The sequence below is a fragment of the Sapajus apella genome, unplaced genomic scaffold (assembly GCF_009761245.1).
Source record: "Sapajus apella isolate SASKATOON/1434 unplaced genomic scaffold, GSC_monkey_1.0 scaffold94, whole genome shotgun sequence".
Lineage (NCBI taxonomy): Eukaryota > Metazoa > Chordata > Mammalia > Primates > Cebidae > Sapajus > Sapajus apella.
Genome location: NW_022437034.1, coordinates 5,090,901 through 5,103,263, shown reverse-complemented (window position 1 = coordinate 5,103,263; position 12,363 = coordinate 5,090,901). Strand labels below are relative to the sequence as shown.

Here is a 12,363-nt window from a genome sequence, read left to right as displayed (position 1 = left end):
GAGCTGAGATTGCACCAGTGCACTCCAGCCTGGGCAACAGAGCGAGACCCTCTGTCAAAACAAGGAAAAAGCTGAATACTTGGAGTTCTTGCCCTATAGGGAAACACAGTCCAGAAAGCCTCTAACCAGGAAATCCAGGAGACCTTGTGCTCCCAAACGCCACTCAGAAAACTGGCTGCTCATGCAGAGAACTCATGCCTACCATATCTTGAATTTTCTGGGCCCTTCATATATTCTGACCAATTGTCCCCAATCAGTGGTGCATGTCAGTAACACCCAGAGAGCTTTTCTAAAACCACGAGACCTGGTGCTAGCCCTGACCTGAATCACGATCTCTACAGGTGGAGTGTAGGTGTGCATATTTTAAAAGGTCCTCAGGTGACTCGATTAAAAAATACTGCCCAAACCTATTAACACAGCTTGGAAATTCTAATTCTTGACACCCAAATATCTCCCAACCTGCTTTCTACACCCCAGTTTTTCAGAGCTTGATGTTTGGTTCAAAATATATGGTCACCCACATCATCCAGCTTTGAGATTCTGGGCCCCTTAATCATAGGCCACAGCAATGGCTGGTCACAAGCTCCCTTAACACACAGAAAATTCCAGCATTAGCCCCACACAGATGATGGGAAATTATGTTTCCTGAATGCCACAGACTCAAGCTGGCATTCTGGATAAGAAATTTTCTTTCTTTTCTATCTTTCTTTTTTTTTTCTTTCTTTCTCTTTCTTTTCTTTCTTTTTCCTTCCTTTGTTCCTTCTTTCTTTCCTTCCTTCTTTCTTTTTTTTTTTTTTTGAGGCAATGTCTTGCTCTGTTGCCCAGGCTGGAGTGCAGTGGTGCTATCTCAGCTCACTGCAACCTCTTACTCCCAGGTTCAAATGATTCTCCTGTCAGCCTCCCAAGCAGCTGGGATTACAGGCGCTCACCACCACACCTGGCTAATATTTTGCATTTTTAGTAGAGACGGGGTTTCACCTTGTTGGCCAGGTTGATCTCGAACTCCTGACCTCAGTCTGTGCACCTCAGCCTCCAAAAGTGCTGGGATTCCAGGTGTGAACCACCACACCTGGCCAGCAATTTTTACTTACAAGTCGTCTTTTTTTTTTTTTTTTTTAAACAGGGTCTTGCTCTGTCACCTAGGCTGGAGTGTAGTGGCAACATCATAGCTAACCATAACCTTGAACTCCTTGGCTCATGATCCTCCTGCTTCAGCCTCCCAAGTAGCTAGGACTACAGGCACATGCTACCACACTTGGCTAATTTTTTTTTATTTTTTGCAGAGACAGGATCTTACTAAGTTGCCAGGCTGGTCTGAAACTCCTGGGCTTAAGCCATTCTCCCACCTCAGTCTCTCAAAATGTTAGGATTTACAGACATGAGCCACTGCACTTGGCCACAGGTATTCTTCTTGGTTGAGGTCAGCTCAAGGATCATTGGGGGCAGAGTGAAGAGAATGTTGTGGAGTTAATCCTAAAGAAGACCACCATGTACAGCTGTACGAGATGTGTACCGCACAAAGGCATCAGGCTAAGGAGGCAATTGGGAGCTGGCACTAAGCCTGCACACTACTTACACAGCCATGGGATTGTGGTTTGGGGCAACTTAGTATACCTTACGTGCTGTGGAGGCCCTGCCCTACAGCCCTCCTAACCTCTACCTCCCAAAGCTCCATTAAGTTCAGAGATGCAGAGCCATAAGAGACTCTGGAGTGCAGTCCACCTTTGTTATTTTCTCCTTTTTATGCACTCCAACTCCCACCCATACAAGCACCAGGGAGAAGCCAAAGTCTTCAGAAAAATCACATTTTATTGATCACTTTTATTTAAAATTACAAAAATATAAATAAAAATAGTGAAATATAATTATAAATATTCAGTGTACAGGAATGGTCCTCATCCCACCCAGTGAGGATTGGATGAACTAGGCTAAAAGGAAAGAATAACTGGCCAAGAAAGGGACATCTATGTGAAAATAAAACTGAGACAGTTAGTGCTGGTCACAGGTCATGCTGCCGAAAAACACATTCCCAGGCACTATTATGTGAGGGACCCAAGATGCTCTAGGAGTGACCTACAACCTCTCAAGACAGACCACTCTGTATGGCATCACAGTCCACACAGTTTAAGGAAATATCTAGTCTTGCAATCAGACACCAGCTCTTACACTCACACTCACAGCCCACACATGAGTGTGTAAACATACACACACATACGTATTTCCTGATACATTCATGGAATGTCAGAGCCCTGCCCTGAAGTCATTAGTGTCTCTGCTCCCCAAACCTCTGCTCCCACATTGGCTAAGCTCCCTCAAGAGACCTCAGCTGTTACACTTCCTAATTGAGAAATTACTCATTTCTCAACCATGGGCCTCATGAATGCCCACCGTCAGGGGAGCCGGCTCCCCCTCCACCCATGTACAGGAGATGCCCTCTTTAACTCCTGCAGGCTTCAGTCCAGAAAAAGACAAGCTGCTGGTCAGTAACATCTTGATTCAGGACCACCCCTCCATCCTGGCCAGAGGGGTCTGGGTGACCAGCACCCAGGCCTGTGCCTGAGGGTAAAGCTATTGCCGCTCACCCTGGTGGGCGGTACAGGCAAATCCATTTGTGCAGAGCCTATCTTCCCAGTCTCTTCTTACAGCTGATGGAGATGATTCTACTGCAAAAATGATGGCCAGCAAGAAAGCGGGTGGTGCCCGTTTCCTCCCTGGGGACCCTCAGAGGGCTAGGTCATTCTCTTCCTTGGTATGCCTTCGGATCCAGGGCAAAAAGCTTGAGACCCTTGTGTAGACGCCTGGCTTGTCCTTCAGGGCACATCCACGGCCCCAGCTCACAATTCCAGTCAGGGTCATGCGGCCTTGGTTGGAGCAGATAAGGGGTCCTCCCGAGTCTCCCTGTGAAGCCGAAGACACAAAAGATGAGCCCTGGAGAAGTGAGGAGGGGGTTTCTGATCCTACCACCCAACCATATCTTAGAGAGGGAAGAGTTTCCCAGAGTCAAAGTCCTTAGTGACTTTTCATTTTCTTTCTTTCTTTCTTTCTTCCTTTTGCACAGAGTCCCACTCTGTTGCCTAGGCTGGGGTGCAATGGTGCGATCTCAGCTCACTGCAACCTCTGCCTCCCGGGCTCATGTGATTCTCCTGTCTCAGCTCCCGAGTAGCTGGGATTCCAGGCATGCACCATCACACCCGGCTAATTTTTTTTGTTTTGTTTTTTTTTTGTTTTTTTTTTTGAGACGGAGTTTCGCTCTTGTTACCCAGACTGGAGTGCAATGGCACGATCTCGGCTCACCGCAACCTCCGCCTCCTGGGTTCAAGCAATTCTCCTGCCTCAGCCTCCTGAGAAGCTGGGATTACAGGCACGCGCCACCATGCCCAGCTAATTTTTTGTATTTTTAGTAGAGACGGGGTTTCACCATGTTGACCAGGATGGTCTCGATGTCTTGACCTCGTGATCCACCCACCTCGGCCTCCCAAAGTGCTGGGATTACAGGCGTGAGCCACCGCGCCCGGCCTTTTTTGTATTTTTAGTAGAGACGGAGTTTCACCATGTTGGCTAGTCTGGTCTCAAACTCCTGGCTTCAAGTAATCCACCCACCTCAGCCTCCCAAAATGCTGGAATTACAGGCAAAAGCCCCTGTGCCCAGCCCAGCCTCATTTTCTACCACATTGAGTTTAAAATCCCCTGCTCAGCTTTTAAAACCCTGTGCTACTATTCCATCCACACTCCCAGACCCTACTCCTCCTTCCCACCCGGAATATGCCAGCCTCCTTCTCAGTTTTGTATCTTTCAACTGAAACACCTTCCTTACTTCCCTCCCCATGTTCAAATGCCTATCAAGTCACATTTCCTTTAAAGCCTCTCCTCCCTGACCCTCAGGTCGACATCTCCCTCTCCTGAACAGCTGATCATTTACAGTTCACAGCACACCCTGGGCACTGAGTTACAAGTTTTTTACCGTTTCCTCTTTCTAGGATCTCATGTTCCCTAGGCTGATGTGACTAGTGAAGGGCTGGGATTTGTTTGGTAATGTTTAGTAAACACATGGCAATGTTTGGTAAACACATAAGGATTAGTTTAAAACCTCAAAGACCTGAGCTCCTGATTCTGGCTACTTAGGGCTTTGGCTAGAGAGAGATACCCCAAAGCTGACTGGGACAAGCCCAGGAGCTCTTAGGAGTTATGGAAGAGATGGAGAGAGATGCTTGAAATTCTCACCTGGCAGGAATCTGTTTCCCACTGTGGGTCGGCAGCACATAGCATTTTGGTGGTGACTTCAGAGCCATAGTAGTGGGGCTGCTGACACTCCTGGTGGGAAATCAGCTTCACAACAGTCATTTTCAGCTGCTCCGGATAGAAATAGTCATCTAAGTGGAGGAAACAGAGAGGTGATTGCATTAAAATGTATCTGTCCACTGGGAGTCTGCCAGGGAGGGGAACCAAAAGTGTCTCTACCAGGGAAGGCCCTTATTCTTTTCCATGCAAATCTGAGCCTTTACTCACCTATAACCCCCACCATCCGTGTACCTTTGCAGCTCATCACTCCCTAAGCAACACTCCTCATCCATCCCTGGACCCATCTGCCACTTCCTAAATGCTCCCATCTCTAACTCTGCAGTTTTCCCTTGATCATGCTGGGCTCACTTTCAGGTCAAAACACTCCCCAGGACCTCCTAAGTCAGTCCCAAATGTTACTTACTAGTTTTCTCTTTTCCAAAGCCAGCGATCTCACAGCTTGTGCCAAAACGGGCATCGTTATACATTGGGGGCAGGCAGATGGTCTGTATGCTGCGGGATGGCTGCGCACACTTGCCCTCCTTGGAACGGATCTTCAGCAAGGCTGGGGGAGGAGAGAGGGTCAGAGGAGAAAGATCAGTACTGGTTAAGCGGTCCCTATCTGTCCCCTCCAAATGCCAAGGAAGTAGCTATGTCCATCCCTAGTTCAGTCATCCAGGGAAGTCTGCTGGTCGCTTGTCACCTGGAAACCTCCCCTGCCCCATGCACCAAGGGCTTTGTTGTACAGGTTGTTTCCTGCAAAAAGTCCCAGCTGAGGTAGGTAGGCTGAAATCCAGCCCAAGGCTCCATTCTCCAAGTTCTATAGCCTAGCACAGACAGAGGCTGCATCCCAAAAGGAAGGGGCATCTTTTTCTAATTCACATAAATAGGGCATTCCCAGCCCAAGCCATAATATACCCACAGGGCTGTTTCCACTCTCGATAAGCTACTAGTTGGGGAAATTCAGGGTCTCTCCAGAGGAACACAGAGCCCCTCAGACTTCCTGGAACTCTTCCCCATCACCCCCTTTGTCATGTAAATCGGGGCTTCAAGGTCCCCTACCAGTTTCAACCTCAGCTCCAGTCTCTCTCTGTGTCCCACTCTCCCCAAGCCATCATGGCCGCGGCAGTCGCCTCACCAATGTCGTTGTGGTGAGCAAGAGTGTCAGCACTGTAGTCCTCATGTAGGATGAGGTTTTCCACCTCAAACTTCATCTCCCCTGATGTATTGGAGTTAAGGCTTGAGCGACCCAGGTAGACGATGTAGTCCTCCTTTACTGCATGATTACTGTGGGAGAAGAAATCCGTCAGACAGTCTCATCCCATGAAATCCTGCTGCTTCTTCCTTCCCTCCCTAGAGGCCTCAAAGCAAGACTTGTCCGCAAGGCCAAGGGCTGCATGGAGAGGGGCTGATGAGGGAGAATTGAGGGGGATCCCTTTGCTGGGAAGGAGAAAGGGATGTGCTTGGGGTGGGGCAGAAGAGTCAGAGAGGAGAGACCCAGGGCCGTACATGAAGCAGTGTGTGGCGCTGACCACCCAGCAAGGGCTGATGAGGCTGCCTCCGCACAGGTAGGTGACAGAGCCCCCCCGGTGCTTCCTGTAGATGGCTGCAAACCAGGGCTGCTTCTCGATGGTGGTGTATTCTCCGCCAATAATCTTAAAGCGGGGAGTCAGAGGCTTCTGGCCACACTGAAACTCTAATTCTGCTGGAGGAGAGGAGGGCTTTTTTCCTAGAGGACAAACAGAGGGATGTCTTAGGGAGGCAGGTAGGAGTAGGCACCCCTCTCGGGTGGCACCCCCTCCTTTGCCCTCCTGTGACAGAATAAGGGGACATGTGAGTTTGTCCCCTTTCACCCCACTGTCATCAGCAGGTAGTGACACTCACCATCTGCACAGTTGTGCACCATGCACTCTTGGACAAGCTGCTTTAGGCCGACCTGCACGTAGCACCAGGGTCGCCTCCGGTTGTCTGGGTTCCTGGCAACACAGAGAGAAAAGGGATGTCATTCCCTCAGGGGCAAGCAGAGGCACCAACCCAGAGGACCTTCCCTGCCTCCTCCCCTCAGGGAAGACTCAACCAGAGGCTGCACTTCTTTCACTGCAGCCGGCTGTCTGGGAGAAGGGGATGGTAACAAGGGTTTCTGGGAAGGTGTGGGGAGGGCTCTTGGTCCTTCTGGCCTCCACCTCACCTGCAGTAATTGTGTTTCCCCAGGCCCAGCTGAAGAGCGTCAGATCTGTGGGCATGGTATGTTTGCTGAAGAACAGCAGCAGAGTTCCAGGATAGGCAGGACCGGCCCATGATGTCGGTTTTGGCCTTTCCTCGGTAAAAGTGACCATTCCCCTCATAGCAGGTTTTTGACTTATCTACAAGAGAATGTGAGAATGAGTGAGGGTGAGAGAATATGAAAAAGAGAAGGAAGTTCCAATTTTTTTTTTTTTTTTGAGACGGAGTCTTGCCCTGTCACCCAGGCTGGAATGCAGTGGCGCGATCTCGGCTCATTGCAACCTCTGCCTCCTAGATTCAAGCAATTCTCCTGCCTCAGCCTCCCAAGTAGCTGGGACTACAGGCGTCTGGCACCACACCCAGCTAATTTTTGTATTTTTAGTAGAGACAGGGTTTCACCATGTTGGCCAGGCTGGTCTTGAACTCCTAACCTCAAATGATCCACCCACCTTGGCCTCCCAAAGTGCTGGGATTACAGGCATAAGCCACCATGCCCAGCCGCCAATGGACATTTTAAAGATGATGTGGTTTCAGACCTGCCAGAAACCTGGACGGGGTCTCCTTCCATCACCACCTTACGTTTGTGTGGCCACTACTTCATGAGCATGTGTGTTTATGCTTGTCACATAGAGATGAAGATGTCATCCACCCCATCTCCAGCTCCTAACTCCTGCCTGCTCTTGCCTCCCACCCATCCCTCTGTGTCCCTAAATTTCTGGTGCCCCGTCCCTCCCAGTTGCAGTGGAGATCCCCATACCTATCTCACAGTGCAGCCCTCCGAATTTCTTTGGGCAGTTGCACCAGCGAATGTTGGAGAAGTACTTATTGGACACACATGTTCCTCCGTTTAGACAGTCACAGTTCGCTGGAGAGAACGAAGGTGGGGTAAGCAAGGGGGAGTGGAGGTGGTAAGGGTGGGGGTAGCCCTGCAGCAGGGGCAGGGAGGGGATGCCCCTGAAGCTTTCCCAAGATGTCTGTGCAGCCATCTGTTGTAAGGGTGGATACTCACATGGAACTTGATGTTCACGGCTGCCCTGAAAGAGATTGGGGAGGAGGCTTCACCAAAGGTCCCATGCTCCCGGGACTCCAGGGTGAGGATAAACCAGCCCCAATCCCAAAACCCACTCTTCCTTCCCTCTCCCTCTTGCCTCACCCTGTTCATATCTAGTTCTCAAATAGAAGATCATGGGTTTCCAGCAAGGAAAAATGGATTGACCCAACTAAGCTTCATCTACCAGGTGCCTGTAGGCTGGGGCAGTCCTAGCTGCCGCTTCCTCCCTTTCCCGCCAGTGCGAACCCCCGTGGTACTCAAGCCTCCGCCGCCACCCTGTCCCATTTCCTGGGGAAAGCCTGGCCCTGCTGTGGATGGAATCCGGAGGACCCCATCTCCCGGAGCTGCCCCTCCTCTCCCCTCGTGCTGATCAGAGGTCCTCAGGCAGCATCAGTCAAATCAAGGGAGCACTCACTTTGGAGTCGCTCACGATCAGGATACAGAGGAGCAGGCGCACCAGCAGGGCTCTCATGGTGGCGAAGTCTGGGCGCTAGACTGCGGCTCTGCAAGGGAAGGAGAAGTCAGGACAAGAGGGTGAGGGGCAGGAAGGCTGGTCGGGCGGGCGACAGCAGCGAAGGGGAGGTGCCCGCGGTGACCCGGCTCCCCAGCCCCTACTGGCTGTCTCCTTTCTGGGCTCCGGGCTCGCGGGGAGCCTGGACTGGCACCCGCGGAAGGCGCCCAGGACTGGGTGCGGTGACTCGATGTAGCCGCCAGGCTCCGAAGCTGGGGCTGCCACGCATCCGGCCCGGGGCTCTCGGGATCGCGGCACTCACCGGTGGCTGCGGCGGGAGGGTGAGAGCCGGTGCTGCGGGGACAGGTGGGCCTGGGCCGGGCTCCGGGACTGCGGTCTCCACGCTGTTCTGCGGCTCGCGGCGCCTGCTCTATATCAGGGCCAGCCCTGGCCCCGCCCCGCCCGCTCCCGTCCTGCTCCCAGCCCTCACCCGCCCTGCAGCGTGCAGTGACCGGGGAGACCCCGCGTGCTTCCGAAACGCTCACAAAGATCTGGGGGCAGCGCGGTCTCCAGCGGAGAGGACCCAACAAAGTCTGGACTGAGGAATCGAGAGGCTCGTAAATTCTCCGTTCTTCCTCTCCGTTCTTCCCCCGGAGCCCGTGTCAGTGCAGGGGGTCGCCGAATTGCAGAGAGGAGAGAGGGCCACGGGAGACCCTCTCCCTCGCCTAGCTCTGAAGCCTCCTGGGGTCATCAGTTCTTCTCCAACCTCTCCCCGATAGGCCCCAACTTGCCTAAGAATGCTTCAGACCCCCTTGCCCGCAGCTGATGGAGCTGTGATGTTCATCAACGCGACAAATGTACAAGACATACTCTCTCAGAAACACAGACACAAAAACCCCTGGCCAGAGGGGCTGCCTCTGTGCCTCTGTCCAGCGGCGGTCCCCAGATACCACCAACACAACCAGTGGATGGAACAAAGCTGGGCTTATTGCTTTCCCCAGTAAGGGAGTTTTGATGGTGCTGTCAAAGGGGGAAACGCAAAGCCAGGTTCTACTGAAAATTTGCAGTTTCGTTTAAAGACAGTTTTTGACAGTAAGAGCTTGATAAGGATTGGATTAAGTGTCATGATACGATGTTACAGGACTGTGGGAACAAAGTCCTAGAGAATAAACTGTTGTTGCTTCCTATGGAAGTGTTATTGGGTCTTTTGGGAAGCGTTTTTTTTTTTTGTTTTTGTTTTTTTGTTTTGTTTTGTTTTGAGATGGAGTTTTGCTCTTGTTGCCCAGGCCAGAGTGCAATGGCATGATCTCCATCTCGGCTCACTGAAACCTCTTTCTCCTGGGTTTAAGCAATTCTCCTGCCTCAGCCTCTCGAGTAGCTGGGATTACAGGCGTGTGCCACCATCCTCGATCATTTTGTATTGTTAGTAGAGACGGGGTTTCTCCATGTTGGTCAGGATGGTCTCGAACTCCCAACCTCAGGTCATCCGCCTGCCTGGGCCTCCCAAAGTGCTGGGATTACAGGTGTGAGCCACTGTACCTGGCTGGGAAGTTTTAAAAATGAACAGTTCATTTATTTGTGTGGGCAAGAATAAAAGTAAAGACAATGGAAACACGTAGACAGTAAACTGTGGAGGTTCTAGAGGGTGTGGAAGTTCTGCTCTCATCTCTGAGTAGAGGAATTGGGAGAATGGAGGACAAAATAAGAGGCAGATTTATTTTTCACTGCATGTCCTTTTACACTGTTTACATTTTTAAAAACACATCCCTGTATAGCCCACTCCAAAAAGATAATTACACATGTTTAAATGCATGCGTATTTAGTGTTTTACTTTGTCACAGAGCCTTGTTTATTCTATTCAGATAGTGACAATTATTTATCAAATAAAATTGGCCTCCAGAAAAATAGACCATGTGTAAATGACTCCACCCACCCTTCCCGCTGAGGATAAGCGCACATTTGTGTATACACACACACACATCCCTGGGCACACTTGGAGGAGCATTCTGTTGTTCTGTCACCCCCATCTCTTTCCCCTTGTGTCAGAAACCAAGGCTTGGGATTATTTTGAACCCAGTAGGATTCGCTGTCTTAGTGGAGGGAGAGGAGACTGAATCCCAGCAATCCACTAGGGGCCCATGCTTTGGTCCCTTTCCCAGCCTAGGCCTGCAGCATTTTGTTGCCTTGCAAATCTGGACCTTGGGTCTGGGTCCACTTGAGAGTGACAGAAGGAAGGCAGGAAGGGTAGGAAAGAGGAAGGCTCCTTTGCTCCACCTCAGCCAAGGGCTCAGGATGCCAGCTGCTGGCTGGGGAAAGTGCAAGTTGGCCTTTCAGTTTTTGGGAGGCAGGTGACCCACTCTCTTCAGGAGAGACTTCTGTGCCTGTGAACTGCCAGCCTTCCATGGGACAGACTGAGTCAGAGCTGCTGTAGGCCTCATATCCAATCTTGCTACTTCCTCTAGAAGACTGTGGTCAGTTTTGTTTGGATTTGAGAACCCATTAATTGTAAATAAACGTGATCAAAATGTAAACAGAGGTGTTGCAGCCTGAGGACTTACCCCGAAACTTCTAGGTTAGTTACCAGGAAATTCCCAGCAGCCCTCGTGATTCATGTTGCTCCCCTAGCAGCTCTCATGACTCCGGATTACTTGGCTGGAGGCTGTCATGCTGATTGTTGAGAGCAGATGACTTCATTTCCTCCTGGATAAAGAGGTTTGGAGACCGTTATGAAGCATGACACCCTTTCTCCCCCTCCTCCCCACTGCTACCTCTTCACCTAGCGCCTCCAACTCTTCATAGGACTTCTTTATCCAGGCACTAATCTTTAGCACTCTCTGAAATCTTTGTGCATAGTGTGTGCAAGACTTTCAGTTCCTTTTTTTTTTTTGTCCTTAGAGACAAGGTTTCACTGCTCTCCTAGGCTCAAGGGGTCCTCCTGCCTCATCTTTCCAAAGTGCTGGACTTACAGGCAGGAGCCATGTGCCCAGTGACTTTCAGTCATTTGAGGGCAAAGATCACATCTTAAATATATTTTTCTCTCCCTCAGCACTTGGTACGTGCCTTATTCATGTAGGTGTTTCTTGTGACTGAATTAATGAACAAACAGGAACAAGAGCTTTGGGGAACCCTGGAAATTTTCTGCCTCTTTTTTCTTGTCATTTAAAAAATAATACCAGCTTGTACCTTTTTTTTTTTAGACAGAGTCTCATTCTATCACCCAAGCAAGAGTACAGTGACATGATCATGGCTTACTGCAGCCTCCACTTCCCAGCTCAAGTGATCCTGCTGAGTAGCTGGGACTACAGGTATGTGTGAACACACCCAGCTAATTTTTTTTTTTTTTAAGTTAGGGTCTCACTCTGATTACCCAGGCAGGAGTTCAGTGGCACAATTTTGGCTCACTGCAGCCTTGACCTCCCCAGGCTCAGGTGATCCTTCCACCTCAGCTGGGACTACAGGCATATGCAACCATGCCCCGCTAATATTTTTGTATTTTTAGTAGAGACAAGGTTTTGCCATGTTTCCCAGGCTGGTCTTTAGCTCCCGGAGTCAAGAAATCCACCTGCCTCAACCTCCCAAAGTGCTAGGATTATAGGCGTGAGCCACTTTGCCCAGCTAATTTTTGTATTTATTGTAGAGACAGGGTCTCACTATGCTGTTCATGTTGATCTCAAACTCCTGAGTTCACGCAGTACATCTACTTCTACCTCCCAAAGTGTTGGGATTATAGGCATGAGCCACTACTGGCATATACCTTTTTTTTTGTTTTGTTTTTTGTTTTTTTGAAACAGAGTTTTGCTCTTGTCACCCAAGCTGGAGTGCAATGGTGCAATCTTGGCTCACTGTGACCTCCACCTCCTGAGTTCAAGCGATTCTCCTGCCTCAGCCTCCCGAGTAGCTGGGATTACAGGCACCCGCTACCACGCCCAGCTAATTTTTTTTGTATTTTTAGTACAGACAGGGTTTAACTAAACCCCGAACTGGGCTGGTCTCGAACTCCTGACCTCAGCTGATCCACCTGCTCCAGCCTCCCAAAGTGCTGGGATTATAGGCGTGAGCCACCGCGCAAGGCCATATTTTTTATATCGTATTTCCATCTTGTGCTTAAAGGCACATTAATGTAAACCATTTCTCTTTAAACTTATAACTGCCTTGTGATATAGATTGGTATTGTTGTTCCCATTTTGCAGATGTGGAAAATGAAGTGGAGAGAAGATATATAGTTGATGAGCAGCAAAGCCAGCACTAAAACCCATGTTTTCTGATCCTCATTCCCATGTGCTATACCTCACTGTCTCTATGAAAGACAGAACACTGTGAAGGGAGAGGTCAGTAAGCAAAGATGATCCAGCTCAGGGGA

At 50.1% G+C, this 12,363-nt stretch overlaps 1 protein-coding gene across 1 annotated transcript; it reads right to left on the bottom strand.

Moving 5' to 3' along the window:
* Window positions 1–1,789: 1,789 nt before the first annotated feature.
* On the bottom strand, window positions 1,790–8,437 carry PLAU (plasminogen activator, urokinase). The gene is made up of 11 exons (XM_032256481.1): window positions 8,326–8,437; window positions 7,968–8,055; window positions 7,511–7,535; window positions 7,259–7,366; window positions 6,467–6,641; window positions 6,163–6,254; window positions 5,788–6,007; window positions 5,417–5,565; window positions 4,703–4,843; window positions 4,222–4,370; window positions 1,790–2,898 (listed from the first exon to the last, which is right to left on the bottom strand). Exons 2-11 carry the CDS (start codon window positions 8,022–8,024, stop codon window positions 2,722–2,724), a joined length of 1,293 nt encoding a protein of 430 aa, XP_032112372.1. The 5' UTR covers window positions 8,025–8,055; window positions 8,326–8,437; the 3' UTR covers window positions 1,790–2,721.
* Window positions 8,438–12,363: the final 3,926 nt, after the last annotated feature.